At 40.3% G+C, this 20643-nt stretch overlaps 1 protein-coding gene across 7 annotated transcripts in view; it reads right to left on the bottom strand.

Moving 5' to 3' along the window:
• The window catches only part of TJP2 (tight junction protein 2), a 65737-nt gene that overhangs the window by 14985 nt on the left and 30109 nt on the right, over window positions 1-20643 (bottom strand). For all 7 annotated transcript variants that reach the window (XM_082783789.1, XM_082783790.1, XM_082783795.1 and 4 more), the window contains 8 exons: window positions 10050-10103; window positions 7930-8054; window positions 4669-4771; window positions 3351-3924; window positions 1773-1876; window positions 1464-1617; window positions 313-421; window positions 77-216 (listed from right to left, as the gene is read on the bottom strand). In XM_082783789.1, coding sequence (XP_082639915.1) covers window positions 77-216; window positions 313-421; window positions 1464-1617; window positions 1773-1876; window positions 3351-3924; window positions 4669-4771; window positions 7930-8054; window positions 10050-10094 — 1354 coding nt within the window. In that variant the 5' untranslated portion in view covers window positions 10095-10103. The remainder of the gene's footprint in view (window positions 1-76; window positions 217-312; window positions 422-1463; window positions 1618-1772; window positions 1877-3350; window positions 3925-4668; window positions 4772-7929; window positions 8055-10049; window positions 10104-20643) is intronic.

Here is a 20643-nt window from a genome sequence, read left to right on the forward strand (position 1 = left end):
GAAGATGAAGGAGAAGAAGAAGAAAAAAAAGATAAGGAAGAAAAAAAGGAAAAAGAAAGAATAATTCAACTCTGACCTGCCGCATCATCTTGATACTTTGGTTCTTTGTTTGTGTCTACAACTGTGACAGCAGCAGTAGCAACGTCACCAGTCGATTTAAATGGTGTAGGCATTGCACCCATCCTGGACATCCTACTGGATGAATCATCTTTTGCACTAAATGAGAAAATAAATGCAGTGAAACCAGTTATCAGTACACGTATTTTAAGTATTTCCTTGATAAGCAAAGTACTGGAAAAGAACACTTCTTACTTTGGTTTCTCTTTTAGTTTTTCATTGGATGAATGTGAATCAACATCAGAATGATGTAATCTGTCATCTTGAGGGGAGAATGATCTGTTTGACTCTATTTCTGAAATATCTATAAAAACAGTAACAAAACAATAAATGCTTACATTATCTGCACATATAATCACCGCATTTATTTACAAAAGCTTTCAAATATAAAGTTGACACTTCAAGACCACTTCCTTTCCAAGTTGGATTTGTCTAGGGTTCAAAAAATGTTGCATGCTTTTTAGTTTCTTCCCCCTGGAAAATATCTCAGGAAGACTTCACACAACTTTTGGTAAACATGCACACACCACACAACAGCTATGACCACACAATAGCCTGATGAGCTAGTGTTAACAGACTTTTATTTGAGCTCTGCTGGAAATACAATAAGACTACAGAAAACAGAAGACTACATTAACCATCCTTGTTACTGCTTTTCAGTCATGAAACAAAATGGCCCCCAGATTCAAACTGTATCTCAGTCATCACAGTAAAACCTATGAGGAGTTGTTTTGAGTATGCTGACATCACAGAAACAAGTATCTTGCATTATTTAGTATAATATCCTGCTCCCCCAAACATCCTGAGGCCTTCCCAAAGCAAGATAATGTTGTGAGATACAGCTCGTGCATTGTCAGTGATCACTAGTATGGAACAGATCCTGGAAATGGAAACCAGTTCTCCAAGGGATTTACATGTAATTTTCTTTTGCCCTGACCATTTTTCCCTCCCATTGAACGCTGTAATGAATGTTAATGCCATTGGAAAGAGAGATCAGACCATTACGTTTGGTTTTAAAACTAAAGCCTTTTATTAAAGCAGCTGATTTGGATGTTATGAAGACAAAGATCGATTTTTCCTGACCACCACTGCTTCTTCTATCTCTGCCCCCAAGCAAAATGTATGATTACTGCAAAATTCTTCTTTCATCTGAAAGGCAGTTGGCTTGATGCTTGTTTGGATAATATTTAATCATGTATGCATTCAGTGTTTGTTTTTTTTTAATTATTTATTTTATTTATTTTATTTTTTTTAAGAATCTAGTGTCACTATATCACAGAAAAAACACTAGGCTTCAATTTATCGCTGTAAAGAGACATGAACTTTTTATCCCCATTAAACCTCACCATCCATTTCTGAGTCGCTGTCGTTCAGTGAAGGAATGTTGAGCAGTGTTTGCTTTCTGTCCCTGAGGACAACCAGCTGTAGCTTTCCCCGTGACTTCTCAATCAATTTTCGGGCATCAGATAAAGACATATTCTCTGTCACTGTACCATTGATCTGGACATAAAAAGGCAACAATAACGCTACAGGTAAACAAAAAAGTCCATATTGCATTGAAGTTTGATAGTGAACTTGACTATAAAATGACATAATCCAGAGAAGCCATTTTAACAAATAGTTTCTACATTGCTAGCTGTTTAGCCAGGACATACCTTAAGAATGATATCCCCTTCGTGAAGGTTGCCATCTTTTGTGGCTAGGCCAGTACTGGTCATTTCTTTTATGAAGATCTGACTTCCAAGCCGAAGACCATATTCTAGAATCAGGGAAATAACCCGCTGTAGCTTAGATGATGAGCAAGAATGCATTTTTCAAAACAACACTATGTGCATGAAGAGAAATACCAAGAGAAATGAAAATGGGGACCCAGTAAACCTACTTAACCTCAGGCTTTTTCCTATTTCAGCACTGTCACCATAGTACAAAAAATCAGCAGCCTGAAAACAATCACAGGTGATTAGCCTACATGGTCAACAGCAAAACAATGCCTTTGTTGCGGAGGTGCTCATAAATACACTGGACTAGATTCTCTACGTATCATGTTTTGTATGGTGTAGAAAGGCATGATAAAGAGTCAGAAAGTGCTAAAAGAAGACCTGTTTCTTTTACCAGTTGCTTCATGCAGACCCTCTCCTATCAGTAACAACCCAAAAACATGTCTCAGTTGTTTCAGGCAAAACGGAAAAAGAAAAGATAACATTGGTTTTAAAATGAGCACACCCTAGAGCAATAAAGGACAGAAACACAGTCACTTACTTGAAAAAAAAAAAAAAAAGTCACCATGTTTGAGAGAATCTGCAGAGTATCCACATGAATGGCCGAAATTATTACAGAAATACTGGATACATGTTGAACTTTTTAACAAAGACATCTGAAATTTCTCCTTACTCGTATACTTATGTGCATTATCTTTGCAATTTTAAAGATTATGTGCAGGGGAAGAATAAGGAGGGACAAGCATCCTTGCCATAGTTGATAAAAAAAAAAAAAGAGAGAATAGCTCCTGTGTTCAAAGATTACACCAGCAGAATATTCTTCTAAGTCACAACAGGCACATTTAAAGGTATATAAAAAAGAGAAAAACAGCAGCACCACCACCCAGAAAAAAAAAAAAAAAAAAAAAAAAAAAAAACAGAAAAGGTTGAACAACCTATCTCAAATATGCTTTGCAGCACAACAATCTCTTTCACAGCACATTATAAGATCACACTTTTGGCAGCCATCTACACACTCCAACACTTAACAAGGAAAGGCTGTTTCAGTTGTTGCTATTTCAGTAACCATTAATTACATTCTGAAGTATTCAGAAACAAACAATCCTTGGAACCACTTCCTCCCTTCCGTATAATTAAATTAAATGGTCTATTAAAAGCAGAGTCTACTCTTCACCCTTTACAACTACCCCTTTTGTAGACGTGCCAAGTGTAATCTGAATCATGATCAGATCCATGTTTCTCACCATATTCAGAATAGGGAGGAGAAAATGAAAAAAACAAAGGACACAGAGGCTCGAAAATACTGAAATTATGTGTGTGAAGAGTATCTTGTTCAAAGGTGAAGTCCACAGTGCTGGGGGAAAAAAAAGCACCCAAAACCAGTCATGGAAAATGAAAGAACAACTTAAGCAATCAGTGAAAAAGGCCAACATTTACATTCAGTGCCCTCCCTGCCCCCAGCAAAATAACACGCTGCATTAAAAGCTAATTCCTCTATTCCCCTCCTGTACCTACCTTCATTGTGTTTGCCTTTTGTTAAGAGAACACTGATGGGTCCATTTTGATCCTGCGGTCCTAGGTACTCATGTTGATGGTGCATTTCAGGCGAAGGACTACGGGAACGAAGCCTGTCTCTACTTCGGCTCCTCACCTCCCTCGCATATCTAGGATCGGGTTGCAATCCATGGCTGTAACTGGGTGGGCTGTAGTCTCCTCTGTAGTCCCGTTCATAGCCACCATCTCTGTCAATGCTCCTTCCCCTGCTCCGATCTCTTCCATAGTCTCGATCCAAGCTCCTGTCAACACTCCTACCACGACTGCGATCACGGCTGTATTCCCTGCTATGGTCTCTGCTTTTGTTGCGCCCTCTGTCTTCATCATCTCTATAGCTCTGATCCAGGCTGTTTCCCCAGCTTTGGCTGCGCCCTCCATTGCCACTACGCCAGCTTCTTTCACTGTAGCCACTTCGAGCACTTTTGCCATCAAAATCTGCATGGTCATCCATTACATCTAAAGCTCTGTCCTCATAGTCAAGGGAGGGGCTTCTCCTCAAAGCAGCTGCCTGCACTTTCCGTGGTCTTTTCACTACCTGTTCAAGGCAGGATGAAACAAACAAAAAAGAAACCTCCAATGGTCAGAATGTGACATTTGACAAATGAAAAGTTCTTCACATTTCAGGTAGAGATGGGGAAAAATAGAGAACCTGAAAACCCTGAATCACTGCAGGACTGTACGTATCACACTGGAAACCAGTCTATTTACAGAATAACCAGTAAATGAGATTATTTAGATGTACAGAAGAAATACTAACTAGGAGAATAATAATAGTAGGAGAATTAAAAATAAATTAAAAAATCAGATCAGCAACCACGTGATTTTACCTCTGCAACAGATACACTACAGATGTTTTTTCTTTCTCTAGGTGACTTCTAAAAATGTGACAGCCCCCTCCAACAGAGATGTTGATGCATCTCTGAAGGAAAGCAAGTCTGGACAGCAAATTCTTGGACAAGGTCTGTGTATGCTGGACATAATTTTACTCAAATTATTTCATTTTTTTCAACTGCCACTCATCATTTAGTAAAAATAAAAATTGAAGACAAATTTTATTCTCAGTTTTTCAACAAGATAACTTTGTGATGCTGTAATTTTATTTCCATTTGTTTCACCTGTATGAAGTATGTCTTTGCTTTAGTTATTTACTCTGTATGTTCAATTGGGCAAATGCTTTGCTGTATGCATTTATTGTCCATTTCATAGAAGAAAATCAAACCCTTGGTTGTTTACACAGGTACATACCACTTTACAGTGAATACATTTGTATTTTACTTACAATGGTGGCCACTTTTCCACTTTTCCTAAGCTGTTGGACTGCAAAAGAATGTGGAACATTTTCCATCGGGGTCCCATTAACTATGACCACCCGGTCATTTTCTCTGAAAGAGCAGAGAGAAGAAAAAAGAAAAAAAGAAAAGTATTTAAGAGAGGTCTTCATGAAACAGCAAAATGCAATTTTATTTTTTTTTCTCAGTGATGGCGGTGAACACAGACCAAAGGATTTTGTTCTCTTTAATAGAGAGCTTTTCTTAAAAGCTGCATTTGTTACACAGCACTGAAATACCTGAGATTACTACAAGAAGCTTTTAGTATATTTGAAAACCAGCTTGGGTAGAATTGCATAACTTTGTACACTTATTATGCCCAGCTTCGTTATACTGCCGTAACTTTGAGGAATATTTTGTTTTTAAAGGACATTCATTACAACCATTAAAAATTTTAGTCTTTTTTAGTTCTTCCAGAATGCCTAGTCCTTCTCACCTAGGTAGTATTTTTCACAGCAGGATAAGGATTTCAAGAGAGCTTCAAATTGCTGCACACCATAGCATTCAGACAAATCTCTACAAAGTACCACTGTAACACACAGCACACTCTTCTGAAATATTGGTATTTAGGCCCCATTGACACTGGAAGAACGTGATTGGTCAAAACAAAACCAAACTCCCCCAAAGCAAAATGAAATAAACAGAAAAACAAAAACCTAAAAAACAAACAAACACCCAAACAAACAACAAAAAAACACCAAACCACACAGACCAAAAGAGATTACAGGTTCATCTATTCCAACTGCCTGCATGTCTAATAGACCATTAAGAAAGACTTAGGCACCTCTAGGAGACAAACCCATAATACATGATTAATTACAAAAAAAATGTTTCTTCCCAGAAAGATTTCTACCCCCAAAAGTACAGGAAACTTAAAAATAAAAAATAAATCCACCACTCCTTATATTAGTCTGTTTTGATGACAAGTCAGTTACTAACCTTGCAGTTAAAGCATTAGTCTGAACAAACACTGGCTACTGTACCTTTTTCTGCTAGATAAGAGAAATCTTTAGTACCCATTATTTTCTCTTAACTGTAATCAAGTCACATCACAATCTTCTTTTTAAATAAGAAGATTACTTACTTTAAGCCTCTCTCTGTAAGGCATTTTCTCTAACTCCTGATTTTTGTGCCTCTTTTCATAACCTTCCAATTCCTCTTACTGGAAAAGTATTCCAGAACAGCACACTATATTCCAGTATCAGTTTAATCTATACTTTATGCAAGTTAAAATAGCTCTCTTCACAGTCTTTGTACCCCAAAATAGCACTAAATAATGTTACAACACTACATGGAGAACCCACATGTGTGTTCACTCTACTCTAGCAAGGCTTGCAGGACTGTAATGCCCTATACCTTGAAGGTTGGTCCTACATTCACAGAACCACAGAATTTTCTAGGTTGGAAGAGACCTCAAGATCATCGAGTCCAACCTCTGACCTAACGCTAACAGTCCCCACTAAGCCATTTCCCTAAGCTCTACATCTAAACGTCTTTTAAAGACTTCCAGGGATGGTGACTCCACCACTTCCCTGGGCAGCCTGTTCCAGTGCCTCACAACCCTTTCAGTGAAGAAGTTCTTCCTAACATCCAACCCAAAACTCCCCTGGCTCAACTTAAGCCCATTCCCCCTCGTCCTGTCACCAGGCACGTGGGAGAACAGGCCAACCCCCACCTCGCTACAGCCTCCCTTGAGGTACCTAAAAAGAGCGATAAGGTCGCCCCTGAGCCTCCTCTTCTCCAGGCTGAACAAGCCCAGCTCCCTCAGCCGCTCCTCGTAGGACTTGTTCTCCAGGCCCCTCACCAGCTTCATCGCCCTTCTCTGCACCCGCTCAAGCACCTCGATGTCCTTCTTGTAGCGAGGGGCCCAAAACTGAACACAGTACTCGAGGTGCGGCCTCACCAGAGCTGAGTACAGGGGGACAATCACCTCCCTAGCCCTGCTGGTCACACTGTTCCTGATACAAGCCAGGATGCCGTTGGCCTTCTTGGCCACCTGAGCACACTGCTGGCTCATATTCAGCCGACTATCCACCATCACTCCCAGGTCCTTCTCTGCCTGGCAGCTCTCCAACCATTCCTCTCCCAGCCTGTAGCTCTGCTTGGGGTTATTGCGCCCCAGGTGCAGGACCCGGCACTTGGCCTTGACATTCCTTAGTTTGCTAGAGGAACAGCTTTACCTTTAGTTTTCTTTAGGATGTGTTCTGTCTGCTTGTCCACAAATTGCTTAGTATTGCCTTGTCATCACCAATTTACTTACGATCATACATAATTTGTGGACATGATTTTATTCCCCAATCATACATGGTTATGGATCAGTATTTATTATCATGGTATTGTATAGGAGTCACTTTTTGCAGGCTTATGTTGAGAATGGTTTGTTACATGCTCTGCAATACATCTCTTATCTAGTCCATCATTAACTACTCAGTCAGTCTTTTCATTACTACACCAAATTTACCACAAATAATTGTGGCAAAATGGCCACAACCCACCCACTCTTGAGTTACTATTACTGTGGAAATTCATCATTCTTCCAAACAGTCTAGTCCTTATCAAAGTATTCCAGGATGAAAAATTGATCAGCAGTGGACTAGAAATTGTTCATCTCAGCCTACAGATTTCAAAATACTTGTCTGTGATAGATGTTGCCTCACCACTGAATGCACTATCAGAAGGACTACCTATAACCTGCATTTTTATATTTGTTTATTCCAATTATAAAATAAACATTTAGCAAAGGCCTCTGTTTCTCTTCCCTGCCCCAATATCATGCCCAACACGATAAAGGTTGAGACCTGCTGTTGGGCTCTCTATCCAACTTAACACCATTTTCTTGAAAACTAATGACTGGCCAATTAATATGTTTCCTGAAGGAAGAACAGGAAGAGTACTTTGAGATGCTAAGTATTTCTACTATTCATTTAGAAGATATACAATCTTAAGAGAGACATAGCTGACTACAAAAGCTTTTCAACACCACTGAAATTTATTTACTTAAAAATAGCAAAGAAACACCCCCATGGATTTTTTTTTCCTTTTTTTTTTTTTTTTTCCTCCCATTTAAAACAGACATCTAAGTCTTCAAGAAATTATCACATCTCAATTGGGTTAAATCATCAGACAGTCAACCATGCCCAATGAAGTTTTTACGTATTCTACAGCCATGACCCTCAAAATACGTCAGACAGAGAAAAAAAGAAATTGCTTACTGAAGTAATCCATCTGCTGGGCCACCTGGGAGAACATCTGAAATGACTATCGAGGTTTCACCATTTTCAAAATGTGGGTTATCTCTGCCACCAGAAACTGCAATCCCAAATCCTCGTTTTGAATCCTTTGAAAACAAACAACAAAATTCAATTCCATCAGAAGGCATTTTGATAGAGAGAAAGAAGAGTAGCACAAATCTTCTGTGATGGCACTCTACCTAGATAGTATTCAAAATACAATAGTTACATGCAGAGTTGCAGAAATATGCAATACCTCTAGATTTAAAAAATAATGGATATATGTAGCAAGAAGACATGTTCTTGTGTTCCAAAACCTCAATCTGCAGCCTTGTGATGGTTAGTAATTAAGCAAAGTTCTCACTAATGTGGTCTACATTTTGCTACATCATCCCACTGGTTATTCATGCCAAATTTGTTGTTAGATATATGACTCTATTGTGTTCGTGATGCTTGGGGAAACCAGAGAAGCATTTTCAGCCTTCATTACAACTGCTATCTAGTCTTCAATAACTACTTACTCCTCCATCAGTATAACCAAGACCATGGCTGACTACAAGAAGCAAGCAGTGAACTTGTGAATGGTCTGTAATTATCCTCTATCACAATCAAGCAGTTTAAATATGTAATTTATGTACAACCTACCTTCATAGAAATGTCAGATCTATAAACTCTTATGTTTTGCATTCATAAAATTAAGGAAGTACGTGTGAAGGAAGCATGCCTGTAACACTAGACCTTAAGTGTTAGCACAACACAACTGCAGAAAAGGTGTCCACAAAACTACGATTTTTTAAACGCACAGATTAACGTTATTAGCTATTCAATACAGACCTTCTCTCACTAAAAACAAAACAAAAAAAAACAAAATTATGCCACATTTAATACTTAAAAATGTTTTTAACTTACAGATGAATTAATACTCCAGGTTAAAATAACACTTTTCCCACAACTCAGCATGTTTATGTCATCACATGCTAGCTGGTGCTCCACTAATTTCAATATTAAGTGGGTATTTATTTGAGAAGGTTAAAAAGCAATGCTTTGCACTTGCTGCACATTAGTTGTACAGGAAGCAGACTGACACTTCAAGCCAAAACAACAGAGAATTAAAAATAATGGTAGAACTCTTCGGTAGTTCATTTGTACTTGACAGCACAAGTCCAATCAACTCATACTGCATTAAGTGACAAAAGGTTATCTCTGAAGCAAAGAAGTAGTTTACAGGTTACTCAAGATCTGAAAAGTTTGAAATTACAACAACTAAGGTCTCCTTTTGCAGTGTTTCTCCTATCTACCTCTGCAACACGAAAAACAATTTTTCCTCAAAAACTCAGCACATAAAACAGGTTCTGTAGGCAAGAGGACTGTTTCACCTCAGGCCGTGGTCATCAAGTTGATTTCATTGCAGAATGCATAAAAAACATTAACAGGACAACCTATTCATTGAACCCAGATCATCAAAAGAGATCATCACCGCCACTGCTGCTGAAGGACACATCCTGTACTGTGTCATGGTAGCCTAGCCATGACAGATCTCAGAAGCAAGAGATGAACTTTCTTTAACTCAAAGGGACTTAGTATACATTGAGTATAAATTCATCTTTTCTTAAAAGTAATTGTTAAGGTGGCATCTGTAGCCCACATATTTTAGAAATTTAGATAACAGTAATTTTCCACTAGATTCTACACTGCTAGATATGAAAGATATGAACAAATCAGAGAAAATGTGTTCAGTGATAATTATAAAGCTTGGACATTAACCACAACTGCTTGATAAAGCCATCTGCTTTGTTTTTAAGGTTATTCAATGATGAATTTAGCTATGTGGCTGGCACATGGTATATTAGACTGCTATAACCAACACCAAATAAAAGCAAGTATAGCACTTAAGTGGTTAATTTAATTTACTCTTAACATTAAAGAATCAGATTATAGTATGAGTAACTAGCAATTAAGCTTTAAAATAGAAAAGATATCTGATTTGCACAAGACATTAATCATATTCTTGACTCATATAAGATAATGACATTTATTGTAAAAGATTTTTAGACTACTGCAGTGCTGAATATTTGAAAACCGAAAACATAACAGGCACTCACCTTTTGTAAGGTCACAGTGTACTGTTCCCATATCAGCTCTTCCATGCCTGGGGCCTGTTGCACACAGAAACCGATTAGCAAAACACAAAGCACACAACAATCTAAACTGTGAAATACCCCATTAAAACACTATTATTATAAAACATTAAAATTATATTATAAATATAATATTCTAAGCATTTGGTAAAGTTAGTATGAAGTGCATGTATTTAATTCGTATTTATTTAAAAATGGAAAAAAAAATATTAATAGACTCAGGTTGGTAGACTGTCTTCATATTTCACTGGTTTAACAGCTCATCCTCATTTTCTGGAAAAGTTTCATTCAGCATAAGCAATTCATTCAGATCACACTAGCATTATACAGTCCTGATTCAAATAACATGAACTCCCCGATAAAGATATCTCCATACCAGTATACCATTCAGCAGTTGAAACTGGGATCTTCAAAACCAATAAGCCTTCAGATCTTTTCATCTTAGTACATGTGGATTTAACAAATGCTAAATCCACCCCAAATTACACAATTAAATATTTTAATTCCCCTTCTGAAATTCATTTTTACAAAAAACAGTTATCACTATATAGCACTGGTATATCCATTTCTATGACACTTCTCAAAAATCCTTTTTTCTCCCCCTCCCACATTTCCAGTTAAAACTGATCCTGAACTGACCAGTTTATCTTACATGATATAACCTGAAATCTTTCCAACATCACAGCTTAAAAACACAATACAGAATAATCACCCAGCTATGATGCATCATACAGTAAGTACATAGCCAGCTTCTGGCCTTTAAACCAAGAGAAAAAAGGAACCACTGTATTTGATACTGAAAACTTTCACAAAGCAAAGCATACTTCTGCAGAAGAAAAATCCAAGTACTGCATGAGTATATGCGTATTCAAGCCATCGATTTATTTGCTTTTACTGTTGAAAGAGGACATCTTTCTTGATAAGGTAAGAGTTTTGTCAGGAAGCAGAAGTTCAGACAGAAGCTTGATTTTGACTTAATGGTCTTTATAAAGGCTTTAAAGGGATTACTGGCAACTAAACTCCAAAGGAAAAAAACAAACAAACAAACAAAAACAGATAAGAGATGTGACACAAGAAGAGCATGCCTCTGTTTGAAAGAATGCCTTATATTTCAAGAGTAAATGTTTTCTGGCAGTCAGCAACTATTCAGCAAGCCATGGAAACCATTTATCAAATGCAAGGAGCACCACAAAGTGTTCTCCCAATGGATTTTGAGCACTCCAAAGCAGAATGAAGTTTATGTTTTCCATTGCATGGTCACCACATTAAAAAACAAACATCAGTGTAAGTCCTGCTTAGAGTTCCTGAAGGAATATGCAAAATATTCAGCATTCTTATCAGCAAGTTCACAACACTGAGCGATGTTAAATATGCATCAGTACTTTTCACCTGGAAAATGGATAACACTCTCCAGTTTCTAGGACCCTTCAGGTGTAATTAGAAATGCATTTCATATGGCTGTTAAGAGAGGACGTCATATTAAAATTGACACAAGTATTTCTAAATTTCTACTTGTCTAGAACACGTAAGAATGAGTGGCATTTGCAACTTACTAAAACATACATGTCCTGGATAAGTTAATTACTCTGTTTGCTGAAGCACATGGTGAAATTATTTCCTCTGATATTTCCATGTTAGCAGCTGACATATCTGACCCTTCAGCCAGCTGACACTGAACTGTCTCACTACATATATTCCCTTACATAGATGAGGTCTATGGTAAAATAAAAATAAAAATAAATAAATTCTCATTAACTACATGCTTATTCTGAGCCACTGTGACAAATAGAAGTGAGTTGGATTGCCTGTTTTGCATGTATGAAAATGGTCACCTACTAGTGACCCTTAGTTACACCATTACTGTCCTACTTTTCTATATGACATTTTTAAGCTCTGCAGAAAACCAGTCTGATCTAAAGAAAGGACTCAATGTCATTTAAATTCCAGTTGGCTTCACTGAAGAGAATTTTAGAAATGAAAGGATCAAATGATGGGTAAAATTTAAAGGACAAGCAGCTGCGCTCCAATTTTGCAGAAGCGGGTTAGATGTAAAATCTCTTCCATCCTTCTTACTGTACACAAGCCCAAAACAACTTACAGGTGTGACAAGAACTTCACTTGTATCCAATTTGCACTGCCTGCAGCCCTTACCAACACTACCTACCAATCCAACACACCGAGACCAGCTCTGCGCAGACGAAACAGGGTGCAACAGGCAAGAGCTTGCTGCCCTTGGGGGTGGAGAGCAGCACCCTCACCCTGCTCTTCCAGCAACTCTAACATCAGGTCTTTGATATTCCACCTGCTAAAGGCCACTCTGAGAGAAATGACTGCTTATTCAGTACAATGGTGCAGCAAAGGGACTGAGGAAAGCATAGTAACGATATTGGGAAATGGATTTATAGGTATGAAATGGCTAAGCTGACAGGAATTTCCTTCAAGAACACGATGCCTCCCATCCGCAACGGCACAAGCAAAACCTTCTACACAATGGAAGAGATTCGTTGTGTACTAAATCAAAGCATCATAACCTAATGTACTTAAGCTTATTTTGGTCTGGCAAGCAAGTCTTGAGGTATCTGGAAACAAAAACAAGTAAAAAGAAAGGAAAAGAAACTGCTGCCTCTATGATTAAGAACCTGCAAGATGTTGAGCCGATAGCATCATGCACCTGTTACTTGAAGGAGTTCCTCAGAGCATCATTTATGGTCTTCAGGTACTTCCTTTGTAAATTTGGGGAGGGAGTGTATTTTTGGCTTGGAGCTGTTAGTAAGCATCAAACAAAAGCCAATTAAATAATTCACTTTGTAATTTGTAAGTAATACATTTTTAGAAACTACTCCTCAGGAAACTGCCTCCCAGTTGCTGCATGCTATAGTAGTGAAGGAAAGTACACAATGTACTTGCAAGCTGATTTTGTGCAACATAATTACCAAGACAGCAGCACCAGCTCTGCCATACCAATAAAGCTATGCAGGCTATGTGACACAGTTCAGAGAACTGAGTGGTCACCTTGGAAGCCCTTAAGGCACAAAACACATCTGTACTCCCTCAAATCTCTAAGCAATAATCTCTTTAACATCATAAAAAGCACTGCTGCTTGCCACTGCCACGATACTAACCCATACTGACAGATTAATGGAGAAGATTGAGAGGGAGGGAGAGACATGTTATAAATCACCAGCTGAGGACTTCATCAGAACTACAATTAAAGTCTCCACCACAGTCACAAAATTCCTGTTATTCCACACCTAATAATGACTCTCCTCTGAAGGCACCAAGTGATGGTTCACAAAAACCCTCACACCCTTGCCAACTTCTTCACGCTTCATCCGTAGGGAAACACGAAGGCATCCTGAACAGCCTGGATATCCCTTGTAGGATTGCCATTTCACTGCAAGACTGCACACCAAAACACTGAAAGACAGGCAGAGCAGTAAGGATCCCACCTCTGATTACCAATTTTAACTGCTTTGCAAGGTTTCACACAGATAGCGGCTAGCTGCAGCAAACATAAATTACTGCAATTAGCTGGTCTAAATTCATTAGTGACTAAAGTCAGTCCACTTCTAATTAGAACACTGTGCTCAGGCTTTGCTTAAATCTGCCTAATTCTCCTGTACCCAAATGATAGGTACTTTGTACGTGCCCAGAACAGATTGCTTAACCCAATCTCCGGCAGGAAACAATGCAAAGTGCTAAAATCACCCGTGTGCTACGAGCAGGCAGCTGTTGCAACTCCCACTGACAGTCCTCAGAGATTTACTTATGCAACTCCTTGCTGCTGAGAGATGACCCACGCCAGCTTCTTTCACGGTGAAAGAAAAACACCGCCAGAAGACCTGCCACTGCAGGCATCTGGCTATGAAAGTGAGTTGGAGGGGGAAGGAGCAAGGCACCGGGGGGGAGGTGGGGGAGGAGGGAGGAAAGACCTGGAGCAAGATGCAACAAAAAGCAACTCACGTGCCCCCTTAAAATCCTCAACTTTTTGACTGCATGTGACCACATTCTCTGCAGAGCTTGAGCCGTCTTCATTGTTGCAGGATATAATCTGTTAGGGGACGCCGTGCATCCCGGTCTTTTCATCTGTTTCTACCACTCAACACGGTTATGTAATTCTAATACAATAGTGGCCTACATACTCAAACAAATCCTGCTGCCCGTTTCGCACAGAAACACATCAAAAACACAGCAGGGAAATCTGCTCGGAGTTTCACTAACTCTCACTCTCAGAGGCCTCGGAAAAACCCAGGATCATATCTTTATGTTTAAAAATAATAAAACTCATTATTATTTTAAGTGTCAGGAACAGATCAATATGTAGCAAGATATTCTTCTTGTAAGCACATATTGACCTCCCCCCCCCCCCCTTCCCCAAACCAATCTGAAACTTTAAAGAAACGGGGTACCTGCAATTTCAAGAAAGAGGGGTGGAGAAGCACAATGCAGATTACCCGCAAGTTTATATTCTGACTAGAGCATTTCCTAGTAAAAATTACTCAAATTAATGGAGTGAAGGGTACTTTATACTGTGTTTAACAACCTCTATCAATTCTTAACACTTTAACTGCTGAATCTGGAAGTCCTTATGCAGAAATAAATGTAAATGTGTGAGTAATTCCTTCATCTGGACGTGTAAAATTACATTTAAACATCGGCAAGACTGGTGACATGGCTCCAGAAAGCAAAAAGGCACAGGGCAAGCACTTTAAACTGTGAAGCAGACAGGAAGCTATGCCAAGTGTACAACACTTCTCCATGCAAAAGCCCCATCCACAGACCACATTTTTTCAAGAGCAGAGGAGTTTTAACTGCTGAAGATGGACAACAGTGGAAAATGTGGAGTTCAAGGTTCTTCCATTAAAAGACCAAATTCAACTTCTGGCATTTCAACTGTGACCCCATCAGCCTGTTGCACTTCCTAGCACAAGCCAGCAGAACTGGAGCTTTGTGCCCAAGCACTCAGCTATTGAGGGCAAACACTATTCAGGGAAGCGCACTGACACCGGCCTCTGGCTGGGGATCCCCGGCTCTGGAGCAAGTGTGCTGATGGAATAGTGTCCTGGGAGCTTGCTGGAAATGGTTGAGATCATCGCTGTATTGCATTTACGGGGTAAGGTTTAGGTAGCACGGGGACCCAGGGGTGGCCTTTGGGAGAAGAATCTAGCAGCTGCCGCATGTCAGATAAGGGCCAGTTTCAGACAGCCCCAAAGGGACCTGCTGCTGGCCAAAGCTAGCCAATATGTGATGTTGTTTGTGCCTCTGTGAGAGCAGATTTAAGAAAGGGGGAGAAAAAAACCTGCTGTGCAACAGCAGCTGGGAGAAATTGAGAGAGAAGCAGCCCTGCAGCCCCCCAGGTCAGTGCAGCAGGAGGGCAGGAGGTGCTCCAGGCAGGCAGCAGCAGTTCCCCTGCAGGCTGTGGAGAGGCCTCTGGTGGAGCAGGCTGTCCCCCTGCAGCCCATGGGTCCCACATGGAGCAGATCTCCACGCTGCAGGTGGATGTGGCCTGGAGGAGATTTTTTTTTTTTTTTTTAATCACTGTCCCAGTAGATCCATGGTACCTACTTTTAATGGTACAACCACCACTGCCTTTTGACTTTACCTGCCTGACCCTTTCCAAAGACTAATGGAAACTAATGGACTAGCTATCTAAAGCCTAATTTCACACATAGCACAAGATTACAGTTGTAATTACAAGCCTTTGACATTCATATCAATTTCCCATTTATTATCTACAAATGTCAGAAATTGAAGCTCCTTCTGAAAAAAAGTTGAACTCCAAGCAGTGAATCACACCTTGGTTCTTTGTCTATTCAGAGTCTATCCGGAGTTTATCCAGACAATAAAGCATTTGTGATTCATGTGGGAAGAATAAATTAAAAACTAACCATGATGATCTAAACCAGGACTGTGAGAAGAGAGACAAAACTTGAGAAAACTGCAGAGTAACCTCAGAATGTCACGATGCTCTGGCAAAAGAGGCTTTTCCAGTCCATGACATGAGCAGCTGAGTGGAAACATGCCATAGCTGTTTCAAGATGTCAGCAGCATTCTTGTCCCCAAAGGCTGTAAACTGCAGCAGAGAATTCAGAAACTGCCCACATGTTGCCTGCCTGTTTCAAGGCAATTATATGATACAGAATTGGATTACGCTAGATTTACGGGCATTCCAAGATTCTGATCCACTTCAGCTTCTGGAGCACCCCCATGAGACTTCCTCAAAAGACAGTGGAGGCTGAGTGAAAAAAGAAGCAAGCTCTGTAACAGTTTGTGGTGTAAAGGTTCACCCTTGCTCTCCCTCAGCAGGAATTTTGTAGGCTGTAGCCTTCTAGGCTAAGTAAAGATGCCTATGAAAAGATAATCAGTTAACACAAACAGTAAATCCAGAAGCTATCAAGTATTCTGGATTACCATGTTGAAAAATGACTGAAGAGGAATTGCACCTTTACCAGGCCTTTCACCCAGCTGCAAATAAGGGTATTCAAGCCACTTTGAAGTAAGAAGGCTCCAACAAAACATTCAAATGTTTTCATCAAGAATCTGCATTGTATACAGATGTATGAGTAGGATCTACAAAGATAAGAAAAAATATTTATCTATGGATCTTTAAAGTAAAGGCAACATTTCAAAAAAAAAAAAAAAAAAGACACTTAGTTGACATATTTCCTACTTTTTGTGTAGGCTCCTACACTAATAGAGCAACCCCCAAAAGAGCAACAGATTGTACTTAAACTGTATTTAGGAACACCAGTCCTACTCCCACATTCGAGTAAAATCAAGATGGCTGCTAGTGTCAAGATGGGTATGCATCAGGATGCAGGAGTTAAAAGCAAACAAACAAACAAACCAAAAACAATAAACACAAGCCCTGTCACTGTATAAGTAAGTATACCTACAGCTCAGCACTGGAATAACATCCTTTGAAGGAGAAAAGTGGAAAGAAGCAGTGCACCAGTCCCATCTTCCGCTTCCCTTATCAGTTAAAGCCTATACTTTTGATATAGCTTTTATTTTTTTTCCCGGATTACATGACAAAAACAAATACTTCGCAACAGGACATAGCAAAGGTAATTTGCCTGTAACAAGCAGATTGATGACATATTATCAGGCTTTTTTACTAGGAACATGAGCCAGCAGTGTGCCCAGGTGGACAAGAAGGCCAACGGCATCCTGGCCTGTGTCAGGAACAGTGTAGCCAGCAGGGCCAGGGAGGTGATTGTCCCTTTGTACTCTGCTGTGGTGAGGCCGCCAGAAACTTTCACAGAGGTCCATCAACAGCTTACATGCTCTCCAAACTGAGGGAAATAATTTCCAAGAACAGCCCCCCCAGAAACAAGACAACACCAGCTCTGTATCACCCTGTAGATGGATTTCAAAATTGTTCTTGTAATCACCTATGCTCTACACATAGACACCTCTATGCTCTGCTGTGTCAAATGAAACAAATCACAAATTATGTCTTGGAAAACTGGTGAAATATTTGCTTAGGAAGCAAATGTAGCCAGCAGGGAGGTGATCATCCCCCTGTACTCAGCTCTGGTGAGGCTGTACATTGAGTACTGTGTTCATCTTTGGGCCCCTCTCTACAAGAAGGGCATCAAGGCCCTGGAGCATGTCCGGAGAAGGACTACGAAGCTGTTGAAGGGCCTGGAGCACAAGTCCTGTGAGGAGCTGCTGAGGGAATTGGACTTGTTTAGTCTGGAGAAGAGGAGGCTCAGGGGAGACCTCATTGCTCTCTGCAACTACCTGAAAGGAAGCTGTGGGGAGCTGGAGGTCGGCCTCTTCTTGCAGATGACTAGCAATAGTACTAGGAGTGGCCTCTAGTTTCATGAGGGGAAGCTCAAGTTGGAAATGAGGAGACATTTCTTCTCAGAAAGAGCAGTCAGATATTGGAACGGGTTGCCCAGAGAAGTGGTGGAGTCACCGTCCCTGGGGGTGTTCAAGGAAAGGTTGGACATGGTGCTTAGGGACATGGTTTAGTGGGTGATATTGGTGGTAGGGGATGGTTGTGCCAGATGATCTTGAAGGTCTTTTCCAACCTTAATGATTCTGATTCTGCTGCAGAACCGAAGAGACAAAGGGCAACTGTACTGTTCACCACAGTACTGGGAAAACTAAGTGACGAACACACATCTCGGTCCCATTTTCACTGTAGCCCTGCTTCTAATTCATACTGCAATGTTCCAGATCTTCTAGTACATAATTACTATTATTTTTTTAAAAGTCAAAGGAGATGGAAAAAACTTGCATACATGCAAAACATCTCCACTGATCCAGAGCTCTGGTAAGTTGTTTGCTTTTTAATTCAAACTGTATCACTTAATCCAGCTCACAGTGTGTGTGTGACATATGAAGCTTAAATGCAATGAAGGATATCGCACAATCCGCCCATTATGGCAGTCCATGCACTGGAACTCTTAGAGTGGTTCACAGGGGTGAAATCAAAATGGCATCTTCAGCTCAAAGATTTATTTTGCAGAATTTTGCCTGGATACAGTTAAAGTCAGATCAAAATAGAAACACGGGATTTGAGTTCTGCAGGTATTTAATTACTCTTCAATTCCCTATAATAAAGGGGATAACAAATAGCCTGGATGCTACAAAAAAGCCACTACAGAATGTGGTATTAGAAATCCTTTTCCTGGATTACTGAGTAAAGCACATAATCTCTGAATAGTTTTATTGATTTTAATTATGTATTAGAGAAACTCCTAAACAAAACTACGGAGGTTGTACATATAATTCTGCAATGCATATGCCAGTCTCATGTAGAAAAAATATTAACTGTTTTTCATGGAACTTTTTTTTTTTTTTTTAATCTGTGAATGCCAAAAAGATAGTGCATAGGAAACTTGTTTTCCTAACATTTAAAGCCTGACACTCACTTCATTATATTGAAGACTTTCAGAAAGTAGGCTAACCATTTTGAGAGAAAGAAAGAGGAGAATTAAGAATTTCCAATAGCATTTTGAGTTCAGGTCACTTAGGAAAAGCTAATAAGATCCCCAAATATTTTTGTTCATTTGTTTGCTTGTTTTCTTAAGATGATTTCTTCTACTCAGGCCCACAAAGGTTTTTGTTTCTTTGCCTCTAGAAACGAGCATCTGTAGGAAACTCATAGAAGACAAGCTGACAAGTTATTTCCTCAAAATGTCGACAATCCATGCACGTTGGGAAAACACAGAGCACAGATTCAGTGAACGACTCGCAATTAGTCCGGAGAGCCACTAGGTGGTGCGGTGATGCTGCCTGTAACAGAGGCCTACGCAGTCCCCTTGCTGCACAGAAAGTTGAGTAAGGCTGTTGTTTCTACTTCGCAACTACAGACTATCACTTTCACACAGAAAATGGCAATTTCTGTGAAGAGCTGGACTCATTATTATACAATATCTTAAATTATTTTTCGGAATAGTTTGGCATTTGAGCGATTTTCATAGATACAATCTGTATAAATAAATAAAAGAAACGTTGAGAGAGGTCCAGTATCTTCCTAGGCTGAAATCCTACTTTGAAACTTTTATTTCAGACTACAAAATGACAAGAATCGCTCAGCAGGAGAGCACCTGAAGACTGGCACAAAGGAATTCCAGCCACTCCATCCAGCTTCATCGGGGCCCAACTCAAACATCTCTGTGCTAACAACTGTAGTACAGGGAGTAAACAAGGCGTTAGAGGTATACGCACGCCTGCAGGGCTATGAGCTCACCGACATTACACAGAGGTGGTGGGACGGCTCTGTGACTGCAGTGTTGGAATGGAGGAATACAGGCTCCTTAGGAAGGACAGGCAGGGGAAAAAAAAAAAAAAAAAAAAAAAGAAGAAAAAAGGAGCAGCTGGAGTGCGTGGAGCTCTGCCTGGGGATGGGTGAGGAGCTGACAGCGCCTGTGGGCCAGGATTAAAGGGAGGGCAAGGACAGGTGACATTGTAGTGGGGGTCTGCTACAGGCCACCTGATCAGGAAAACCAAGCAGCTGAGGCCCTCCACAGGAAGAGAGAAGCAGCCTCATGTTTACCAGCCCTGGTCCTCATGGGGGACTTCAACCACTCTGGCACCTGTTGGAGGGGCAGCACAGCAGGGCACAGGCAATCCAGGAAGTTCCTGGAATGCATGAATGATAAATTCTTTCTCCAGGTGACAGAGGATCTGATGAGGAAAGGTGTTGACATGGACAGGGGGATTGAGCGCACCCTCACCAAGTTTGCCAGTGACACCAAGGTGCGGGCAACACTGAAGGGAAGGGATGCCATCCAGAGTCACCTGGACAGGCTTGAGAGGTAGGCCTCTGAACTCATGAAACTTCTGGAACTCAAGAAGTTCAACAAGGCCAAGTGCAAGGTCCTATCCTGGGCTGGGGCAATCCCAAGCACAAATATAGGTTGGGCGGAGAAAGGATTGAGAGCAGCCCTGAGGGGAAGGACACAAGGGTGGTGCTGGATGAGAAGCTCAACAGGAGACAACCACGTATGCATACAGCCCATAAAGCCTACTGTATCCTGGGCTGTGTATCTGTACCCACACAAAAGCAGTGTGGCCAGCAGCGTGAGAGAAGTGATTCCCC

The sequence above is a fragment of the Aythya marila genome, assembly GCF_965140915.1.
Source record: "Aythya marila genome assembly, chromosome: Z".
Lineage (NCBI taxonomy): Eukaryota > Metazoa > Chordata > Aves > Anseriformes > Anatidae > Aythya > Aythya marila.